Raw genomic sequence first — 11,001 nt, 5'->3', positions numbered from 1 at the left:
TGGAGCCATTGCTGGGGGAGGGGGAGTGCCGGCGCCGGGGGGAGGGGCCACCCTTTCTTTTCTTCGGGAGGTCAGCCGCAGCCTCCCAGCTTCCCAGCCTCCCAGCCTCCCAGCCTCCGCTTCGTAAAAGCCTGCCGGTTAGAGGTCGGCTGGACCGGGGTGGCCTGGGTACTTCCACGCTCGCAGAACTCCGGGGGGACGGACGGCGGGTTGCAAATTTCGATTTTCGGAGGATGCACAACATTTTCTCTGATGTGGGCGTGTAGCTTCTGTAAACTTATTAATCCTAAAACATAAATAGTCGCGTTCGGGCACACAGCAGGTAATACACGTTTAAAAGCTTCGTGTCTAACTAGGATTCTAGCTATGGGGAAACTGCGCCGAGGGGCACGATTGAGGAGTAGAAAAAAGACAAAGGAGGCCGTTATTTGTGTTCTGTCCCGGGATCAAAACTTTCCGTGGTGAGGCGGGGTGTGGAGCCCCTGGCCTTTGCTGAATAGACTTTCAGAGTGAATTAGGTGGGTCGCAGGTGGACGCTCTATTTAGGGTTATAACACGACTGTGTCGTTTTAGCCAAATGCCCTGAAATAAATCTCTGACAACTATGTGATGTTTTGGTCTCTGGAGGAGAATAGAACTTGGATTTCTTGAAAGGAAGACTTTCTCCATGTTTAGAAAGCTTCGTGAATGGATGGCGAAGTTGCTAAAAATACTTGTATCTCTTATGTTGACTAAATTGACTGCCACGTTCAGGAAGAGAAGGGGAGGGAGTTGCTCCGTGAAGAATGGCTCATGGAGAGCCGGTGAGGGTTAAACCCAGTGGAACGCTTCAGGAATGGCAGGCTTCAAAAGTGCCAGCTTAGTCACAGTCGGAGCATAGACTGTTTACCTTATTTAACCCGTCCATTCAGTGGGCTTTTCTAAGAAGTGATCTTTCATCTTTGGTCTACAGTTTGTTCTATAACTCTTGGCTTCTATTTGGGCTGTACTTTCTAGAAATGTGGTATTCGTTCTTGCAATCTTAGGAAACGTGGCCTTCATCTTTTCAATGAATTCCGTATGGGACGTGTTTTTAAAGAATACTTAGCCGACAGGCCTTGAAATAGGAGGTGGCAGGCACTACGAAGTGTAAGGTTAATGCACATACTGAATGTGCACGTGTATATATATCCTGCATATAAATATATATGTGATGGTTATGTACACAAGGATTGAATGGTGCAGATTTCTGTCTTAACGTTGTAGTATGAAAATAGGAAAGAATTGGTTTCAGTTCTGTTTCCTTTTCTAGTTAACTGTTTCTGTAATTGTCATAGTATATTTCTTGTCCAGTTTGTTAGTTATTGAGTAAGCAGAATACTGATTTCTTTGCAGTAGCAGAAAAGGAAAATATAGAACATACAGAGACATCCACTTTAGAAATGTTAAGTTAGCATCTCATTGTTTTACCACTGGATTAAACAGCATAACTATTACTCTTTTGTGTCCTAGAGCTTAGAAATCTGTTTTTGGGGATCAGCAGGTGACATAATGGTTAAGACACCACACACTCTGTTCAAGTAATGGACCTGGTGGCTTGAAACTCAAGCTGGGCATTTGTTTTGTGCATGCCCAAGTCCAGGTAGAAGAATGGAGGAGAGGGGATTGTGGCATGGGCTGCCCCGCCCCCGTGGAGAGGGAGGAGAGGGGAGGGGGGGTGGGATTCTGTTTCTTGCTTTCTGTCTCCGTCTCTCTCCAGCAAGTGCATGCTCCCTATAGCAAGAATATCTAAAAAAAAAAAAAAAAAAAAAGAAAGAAAGAAAAAGAAAAGAAAGAAGAATGACATAGTGGAGCCAGCAGGCGATGTGGTGGTTAAGGCAATGGACTCCCACATGGCTGATAGTCATTTCAGTCCTGGACCCAGCTGGACACTCCCACATGGCCGACTAGGGTTCAAGTCCTGAATCTGGTGGCTTGCTTTCTCACTTCCTCTCTCTCACTCTCAACCTCTGTCTCTCTCTGGTCAAATTAAAAAATACATGAATGAATAAATAAAAATAAAATAATTATTTAAAAAAATATTAAGAGAAAATGAAGTAAGGAAAAGAAGGTCCAGAGGAAGGTTTTTGTAAGGATAGGAATTAGAAAAACATGAACTATAAAATGTTGAGTCAGATTGTAGGAAGAAATATTTTCTTTTCTTTTCTTTTTTTTCTTCAGAGGTTTTTGCTAAAGGGTCTGTGCGCTTGCCAGAAAGACAGAGAGACAGAAAGCAAGAAATCACCCCCCCAGGGGGGATGGCCACACCACAGTTTCTTCTCCTCCATTCTCCTCTTGGGATCTTGGGCACGCACGCACACGCGCCTGGCATGAGTTTAAGCTACCAGCTCTGGGACTCGAACCAAAGTCTACATCGTGGGAGTCCAGCGACAGAGCCATTATGCCAACTGCTGGTCCCTGGAAGAAATATTTTCTTCCCTTCGTTACTGATTATTAAGATTCAAAAACGGGTTCACTTTTTCTCGTGTTGTTGTCTGGTGCTTTTCCTTGTGTTTGCATATAGTTTCTCCATTGCATATACCTATTCTAGGCAGGCATATACCATTTTTTGGGCAGTAAACTGTTTTTGGTTCCTACCTAGTCTCTCTGTATTTCTCAATTAGCTTATAAATTGGAGGACAGAAGAATGTGGTTGGTCTTTTCCCAGATCTCAAGATTAGCTTTTCTTGGGAACCAGCAGTTAGCGTAATGGCTATGTCGCTGGACTCCCACGTAGTCGACCGCGGTTCGTGTCCCGGACCCGGTGGCTTAAAACTCATGCCGGGCGCCTGTGCGTGCGTGCCCAAGATCCCGAGAGGAGAATGGAGGAGAAGGGATTGCCGCATGACCATCCCCCCTGGGGGGTGATTTCTCACTTTCTGTCTCTATGTCTCTCTCTCTCTGTCTGGCGAGCGCACGTGCCCTACAGTGAAAATCTCTCAAAAAAAAAAAAAAAAAGATTAGCTTTTCTTCTATTTGGAAAACAGGCTGTTTAGCTTTGTAGTGTTACCATCAGAAAGGATTTCTGGATATTGGGAAATGGAAGCGCTAAAGAGGTGAATTTAAAAACATATATTTTCACTTGGGTTTTTTGTTTGTTTTGTTTTCGTTTTAACATAGCTGAGTGATTCTCCTGGTCAGGAATGGCAGTATCTGGGGAAGTTTTTGGTTGTCACACGTTTGGGGAGAGGGAGAGAAGTGCTGTTGCTGACACCTGGTAGTTGGTACAGGTTACGGTGCTGCCATACACCCTACAATGCACAACGAAGAATTACCTGACTGAAATGGTAGTGCTGCCTTGAACGGCCCTGGAGTGGCTGTATGCTAGGTTGTAAATCGTTGGTTGTAGAGTTAGATAATTTAAATTTTGACTTTACCATTTCCTGATGACTGACTCTGGCAGGTTGCTTAAAGTCTATCCCTATGATTCTGTAAAACAGAACTAATAATAATATTTTTTTTTTCTGGGGCCAGCAAGTGGCAATGTGATTAAGGCGCTGGATCCCATGTGGCCAACTCCACAGGTGTTTGAGCCCCACACCCAGTGGCCTGAAAAACACTCCAAGCGTGTGTAGGTCTCAAATCCTGAGAGACTGTAGGAGACCCCCTCAGGTGATTTCTCACTTAGCCTCGCTCGCTCGCTCGTTCGCTCACTCTCGGATGAGTGCACACCTTATGGCAAAAAATAATAAAAGAAGAAAAGTGTTTCTCATAGACCTGTACTGAAGATTAAGTCCAATAATGTGCAAAGTGCCAAGCTTATTGCCTGGCACTTAGAAAAATACTCAGAAACTGTTAACTGCCTGCTAATACTATATTTGGAACTCATCTTGAGGGTCTCTTATTTCTCATCCGAAATTAGGTTCAAGCTAGTGGAGTGATAATTAATAACCTAATTCTCCTTCTATCCTTGGGGAATGAATGAAAAATTGTTCTTTTAATATTTGTATTTAGTCTGGTCTTGTTTTATATTCTCAGGTTTATAAGGCTTCTGCCATGAAAAAAAAAAGCTTCTCGTAGATACTTTTCCTTCATAAAGACTGTTAATCCCGTTGGCCAACAGCTCTGTATTCACTGATTCTCAGCAAATATTTAGTAATTTAATATAGATTGATTCTATGACTTGATTCCCATTTCCTTTTGCCTTTATAAACTGACATAAGATTATCTGTTTGTGGCCTTTGGGAGTAACTATTTTCATAACAGGTCCTGGTACAATTTTCCATGTAGGGAGGATGCAAGCAGGCATTTCCTTACAACTTGGGGCTAGACTTCTAATATACATTTGTGACTCTTTTTCTAAATCTGAATTGGAACCCATATCTTTATCTATCTTTCTTATCTCATTGCAGTATAATAACATATTCCATAAAATTGTCATTTCCCATATGTCTAATTGGTAAGACTGTTTAGGACTGACTTGTCCTGGTGGTTTTAATCCATTGTTTATAAAGTGAAAAAGATGATGGGTCTGTTCTCACAGACAAAATAGAGACTTTGGGCTATCGTTAATAAGTTGGAGGACTCCTGTAAGAGAAGGTCCATTCTGTGTTTTATAATCAAGGGAGAAAGTAGTGTTATATGCAGCTTTTTGTTAGATAACTATACCTTTAAAGTAAGAAGTGTTTCCTTTTTTTTTTTTTTTTCTTAATTTGCTAGACTGTGTCTGCGCTCACTGGAAAGAAGCAGAGAGAGAGAGAAAGATGGTCACACTGCAATCCCTTCTCCTCCATTTTTCCTTTTGGGATTTTGGGCACATAAGTATTAGTGTGTTTTTCAGTCCACCAGGTTTAGGGCCTAAACCATGCAGTCCGCAATGGGGGATCCAACCACCCTAATCGCCATACCACTGTTTGGTCCATGAGCTGTTTTATTATGGTTGTTGTCCATATTTTTGTAGTATAAATATTAACTGTTTATATAAATGTTCATTCCAGCTAATGGAAGCCTTTGTTTACCCTTTGTATTGGTACTGCCTTCCATTTGGGTAGAGTTGTTTTTTTTGGGGGGTAGAGTATTTTTGAAGAGAGTCAGTACCTTGGGGCAAGAGAGTGTGTTCTTTGCTGGGCATATTTTGTCAAGTGTAATGTACACTAATCGTTCTGTGTAAATAATAAATTTTAATAATGATGGCATTTTCATCTTGTGGAAACTGATCAGATCAGAGGTACATATTTGAGAAATATAAAAGGCCAAAGAAAAGTATTCTAAGAAAATTAGGCAAACTGGAAAAATGATCATGATAGAATTTTTTTTTTTAAAGTATTTTATTTAACTTTTATTTATTATTATCATTATTATTTTCCAGTTTGATCAGAAAGAGACGGCAGGGGGTGGGGGTGAGAAAGCAAGCCACCAGTTCCGAGACTTGAACTGTGGTCGGCCATGTGGGAGTCCAGTGCCTTAACCACCATGCCATTTGCTGGCCCCCATGATAGAATTTTTGTCTTTACTATGTATTTGAAGGTTTAATAATCTAGAAGGGAAAAAACCCTACAAAATGTAACATTTGTTTTCTACCTATGCACTTTCCCAGTTTCTAATTATGACTCCTAAATCTGTGTCTTCATTGAATTCTAATGGGACATTTGTTCCTTCCCATGATTAAACTGAGAAAAAGAAGTATCTTTGAATCTGCTGATGTATGTTTGTTTATAAATGGTCTGGAATGTTGCCTGTCAGCCTAATTTTAGGTAATCTGGGTAGCTGTTAGAAGACAGACTGTTTTCTCACTGAATGCTGTCATACAGATATATTTGTATATGTGTATTTATGCATATTTGTCTTTTATTTTTGGTAGAAAATGATGCATCCCGTTGCAAGCAGTAATCCAGCTTTCTGTGGGCCTGGCAAGCCTTCCTGTCTCAATGAAGATGCCATGAGAGCTGCTGATCAGTTTGACATATATTCCTCCCAGCAAAACAAATACAGTCACGCAGTCAGCCACAAACCAATGGTTTGTCAGAGGCAAGACCCATTAAATGAAACACACTTGCAGACTACGAGTGGCAGAAACATAGAGATAAAAGATGAACTTAAAAAAAAGAAAAATCTCAACCGATCTGGTAAGCGTGGCCGGCCTTCAGGAACCACCAAATCAGCGGGATACCGGACCAGCACAGGCAGACCCCTGGGTACCACCAAAGCGGCTGGATTTAAGACAAGTCCAGGCAGACCTTTGGGTACAACTAAAGCTGCGGGATACAAAGTCAGCCCAGGGAGACCTCCAGGTAGCATTAAAGCTCTATCCCGTCTTGCCGATCTTGGTTATGGCTGTGGCACTGCTGCCTTTCCTTACCCTATGATGCATGGCAGAGCAGTTCACGGGGTAGAGGAAACCAGCAGCGAAGTCAAGCCACCCAACGAGTGAAGGAGGCAGGATAGGAGGGCCAGGTTTAGAAGGAAGATTGTGAATAATCCCAAAGTTTCTTGATTTTTATCTTGACATACACATAACTTTATGGCCTGGGCTTTCCAAATTTGTGTTCCTGGTTTTGTTTGTTTTTAATTTTTAAGCGTTTTTCTGGTTTTGCTCCATAGCTGCCATATGCTGACAGATGCACTCAGGGCATGAGCAGTGGCATTGTATCTGTACATAGGTCCAAGCGTAACACCTAACTAAACCATTTTTGCTTTTCCTTTAAAGTTATGGTCACGTCTCATTTCCTTACTGCTTTTGGGCCTTCCTTGCTAAATAGATGCTTCATGTGCTATACAACTGAAACCATTATACCCCCATTTGTTTGTGAAGTAAGCCTACAGTATAATAAAGATACTATCTAAGGTATTTTTCACTGATGGAGCGCAAAAGCAAACTAATGATTCAGGATTACTTGAGAGTAATGGCTGTGTGAGTCTTTGTAACATTTATTTTCATGAGACCAGAGACAGATACTTGTGTGTTTTGGCATTTACTTAGACTTCAGATGTTAAAAATCTTATTTTTAAAGTTCTAGGTTAAGCGCTTCTTATTTATTGATTTACATGGCATTAATTGATTTAACCATTATTCCTAAAATAATTCTTTAATATTTGCCTTTCAGGAGTGAAGGTTGTGTATTTTTAATTGCCTAAAAACATATGTACCAAACACTACAAACAATTCATATTTACAGAAAATTTAAACTATTTTATAAAAACCACAAACTTTTGTGAAATACAGTGCATTCTGAAAATAGCGAATTTAATACAATATAAAAACATTCTTAAGGTCTGCATGGAGTTATAGCACTACATTTTGATTTTCATATACTTAGCAAGTTTTAAAGTATTATGTTTAAAAACAGTGTTGCTCATCTATTTGGAATTTTTTAGTTTTTTTGAGTTGTCCCATTGCATTAGCACTTACTGTGTTTTCAGGTTTATATCTACCAAAGGACACAAATTGAATGGTAGACTGTAAAACTGGTACAAACAGAATGCAGTTTCCTGACCGTCAGAACCCAAATATTAAGAAATATATAAGAATCCATCTATGCATGAAACATGAAAAAAAATAACATTGGTTAGTTTAATTAAAAATCTTACTGTGTCTCCAGTGAGACCACTCTATCCAAAACAAAAAAAAAATTTTCTCCAATAATGTTTGCTTTAGAAGCAAGATAGAAGTATCTGGTAGAGATATATAGCAGAGAAAGAGGAAAAAGTGCTCTTCCCTCCTTTCTGAAAGTAATCTTTCTTGTTACTATACATTTTATTTATTCTGAGTTCTAAATACTGTAAACTTAGATTTGAAAAAATTCCAGTGAACTTTAAATTAAAGTTGCAGTGTTTGTACTCATGGTTTAAAATGCCTTTGAGATTAAAATGTAGATATGCAGGACCCAAAAACTTTTAAAATAATTAAAATTTTAAAAGGACGCATATTGTGTTATTTGGGCTTGCTCTCAGTCAATGCAAACTCTGATTGCAAATGGATGTCATGTTTCGTACCTTTTTTATCAGGAAAAAAGCAGCAAGCCTTCAGGTGTTCCAGTGATGCCTGACACAATGAGTTGGACTTTATGCTGCTCTTTACAGTAAGAGGTGTTGCATTGTATGTGGGGACTCTGTGTGCACTGGCTTCTATGACAGTGACCTCAACAATACTAGCTTTGCACAAACCGTAGAGAGCAATGTTGGATGACTACATAATCAGTCCTAACATTCTGGCAGCTAAATTGCTACAAGAGTTTCTTCTTGCAGAAGCTTAAACTATAAAACTTTTTAATAATTTACTCAGAACAGTATAACTTCTGACACACAAATGCTTGCATTTTTATTCATATGTTAATCTTCCACTTTTTTTCTTTATCTGTCATTTAGCAGTTTTTCAAGATGATGTTTAGCATTTTGCTGCTTAGAAATCTTTCCAGCTAGTGTCTGAAGGTAGTTTCATTAAATGTTGTACTGTAGAATAATATATGCCATCGTCAAGGATTTTGTTGTATGTTGTTTTATAGTAAGTCCATTTGACGTTTCCTTTTCATGCCTGATTTTGTTACACATAGCCCCTCTTGCCCCGTACCTTTTCTGTATTCGTTTCCCTCCAGCACATCTACTCAGTGGTGCTGTGCTGTGTGTCAGAAGGTAAAAGCAGGTGTATCATTGTATAATTAATTTTGTATACATGTTTATGAAATGGTGAAATTAACTAAAAGAGGTATGCTCATAACAGTGTTTATTATCAGGAGCTATGTCCCAGGGAAAAAAAGGGGCTACTGGCTGCCGTTGTGAATGGATAACACCATTTAGAAAGCTGAATTTACTGTTCATGTGAGCAGTTACCTGGAGTATTAGATCTGTACACTGGTGAGCATCTCCTGCTTCCACTTACTTTTCTCCTTGTGAACAGTTTACTGGTGCCATGCTGAAGAGAAAGACATCTAAGTGATAACATGGATGAAGTCTTAAAATATAAAATATTTTTACTTCTATATAACCTAAAGACTACATTGTGCATCTTTTGTAACACTGTCTCTTGTCATGATAAACACTGAAATAGCATGTTAACAGTTGCCTATACTTTCATATAATCAGTAGGGAAAACTGGCCTTTTCCCTCCACTGTATGATTGTTCTTCAAAAGGTAAATTGCTAATTTTATACTTTGTAATTCTGTTCTTCACAACTAGGTTTCACTATTCTATATTAAAACTGTTGGTCAGAAAAAGATCTGCTATTCAAGTAAGTTTGCTTTACTTTTTTCTTTAAAACATATATTAACATGCCTTATTTATTATTATATTAACAAATAAGAAGCTAATACAGATGAAGTTTTCATTTTTTGACAGATATTACCTTGCATAACTAATCTTTACTACGGGATGATTTTGATACTATCTTTGGAGTTTTGCACTGGATTTAAAAATACATATACTGGCACTACATATTGGAAGAAAATAAGTAGTATCTGGTTTAATTTGAAGTATTTGGGTACATTTTTTAAATCAGTGTTTCAATTAGACTAAAAGTTTATATTTTTAATTTACTTTTTAAAAGAAACATCTGTCAAAGAAATATTCCAAACTGATGTTTGTGTGAATTTACATGTATATTTTCTTGAAATAAAAACAGTTTCTTTGAGTTACGGAGGATAACATAATTGATCTATTCATGAGGTTAAAGATGACCCATCCAGTGTAAGAATAACCACAGTGTATGAGCTAAAGAAAAAAAATTCAGCCTCTCTTTTACATTTTGTGAAGCTTTAAAAAGAACAGTTCAGGGGATATTGATAACTGCTACTCTGTCAGTCATTGTCTCTGTATGCAGTAAAATTTTATGATCCCTTTATAGTGAAGTAAAAAAATTTCACAACAAAACATTATTTTCCTTGGACATAAAAAATGTTGATGCTATTATGTTTTTGTTTTTATTATACCTTATCTATATGCTATTAAACTCTAGGATGTATCTAAATCTTTTCCCCTTTTTTCCTCCTTCCTCCCCTCAAGTAGATAAATCTGTACTCTCACATATAATGTATTTAATTTTTGGAAAATTTAATGCTATCGTAAATCAAGTGTGTGATTTAAAGTAATCAGACCACTTTGATTCTTTTAAGTTTTCACAGTTTCCTTTTTCAAACACAAATAATTATGGAGAGAATAATTACCAATTAACTGATAATAAGCACGCTGTCCTCTGCTGTAAAAAGTCTGAATAGATACTGTGTATGTTTTTATGTCCATGAACTTGAGCTACTCGTGTGCAATTATGTGTATGGGAATGGAGTAGTGTTCATGATTTGTATCTACATCATCATATGGATGTATATTTATTAATAAAGTCATTACCTTAAAACCAGCTGTGTTTATTGCTTTATTTTTTGGCGTAGTACTTTTCAAATAGGGAAATAGCAAAAGGTAAAAACTTTTCCTGACCATGGATCTTGTATTTGTATGTTTTACTTTCTGAAATCTGCCCCTCTGTATTTTTCCTTTTTGTTTTTTAGGTTTTTGCCCTTGGATGTGTGCTCTCATTGGGGAGAGACAGAGAAGGAAAGTGAGAAATCACACACACACACACACACACACACACACACACACCCTGGAGATGGCCATGCTGCAACCCGTTGTCCTCCATTCTCTTCTCCAGATTTTGGGCATATGTACACATGTGCCCAGTGAGTTCTTCTTTCCTCCCTTTTTTCCTCCCTTCCTTCCTTCCTTCCTTCCTTCCTTCTCTCTCTCTCTCTCTCTCTCTCTCTCTCAAAGATAATTTTTGCTATAGGGTGCATGTACTCACTGGAGAGACAGAAAGTGAGAAATCATTCCCTGGAGGAATGGCCATGCTGCAATTCCTTCTCCATTCTCCTCTGGGATTTTGGACACACACACACACACACACACACACACACACACACACGGCGGGTGTGAGTTTTAAGCTGTTGGGTCCGGGATTCAAACTGTAGTCGACTACACAGGAGTCCAGCCATGTAACTATTACATCATCTGCTGGTTTCTCCAGTGTGTTTTACAAACCACAGGGTCTGGGACTTGAA

At 38.7% G+C, this 11,001-nt stretch overlaps 1 protein-coding gene across 5 annotated transcripts; it reads left to right on the top strand.

Annotated features, from left to right (window-relative positions):
• Window positions 1–67: 67 nt before the first annotated feature.
• CUNH5orf24 (chromosome unknown C5orf24 homolog) lies at window positions 68–10,301 on the top strand. Of its 5 annotated transcripts, none has more exons than XR_003547565.1 (3): window positions 68–144; window positions 5,819–9,182; window positions 9,290–10,301. XR_003547565.1 is itself a non-coding variant. In XM_014583591.2 (3 exons), the coding sequence occupies exons 2-3, from the start codon at window positions 5,822–5,824 to the stop codon at window positions 9,148–9,150; spliced, it is 447 nt and encodes a 148-aa protein (XP_014439077.1). In that variant the 5' UTR covers window positions 69–144; window positions 5,819–5,821; the 3' UTR covers window positions 9,151–10,301. The 5 variants fall into 5 exon arrangements, 4 of the variants coding, with proteins under 4 accessions (XP_006166910.1, XP_014439077.1, XP_006166912.1 ...); XM_014583591.2 differs by having other exon boundaries at window positions 69–144; window positions 5,819–6,248; window positions 9,131–10,301; XM_006166850.3 differs by having other exon boundaries at window positions 69–144; window positions 5,819–6,248; window positions 7,963–10,301.
• The last annotated feature ends 700 nt before the right edge of the window (window positions 10,302–11,001 follow it).

The sequence above is a fragment of the Tupaia chinensis genome, unplaced genomic scaffold (genome assembly GCF_000334495.1).
Source record: "Tupaia chinensis unplaced genomic scaffold, TupChi_1.0 Scaffold144346_1, whole genome shotgun sequence".
NCBI lineage: Eukaryota > Metazoa > Chordata > Mammalia > Scandentia > Tupaiidae > Tupaia > Tupaia belangeri.
The sequence above is the reverse complement of the archived record's forward strand: the minus strand, read 5'-3'. Positions and strand labels throughout refer to the sequence as shown.

Coding starts and splice junctions, on each gene's coding strand:
- CUNH5orf24 (XM_006166848.3), top strand. CDS start 5,822: ATGATGCATCCCGTTGCAAGCAGTAATCCAGCTTTCTGTGGGCCTGGC.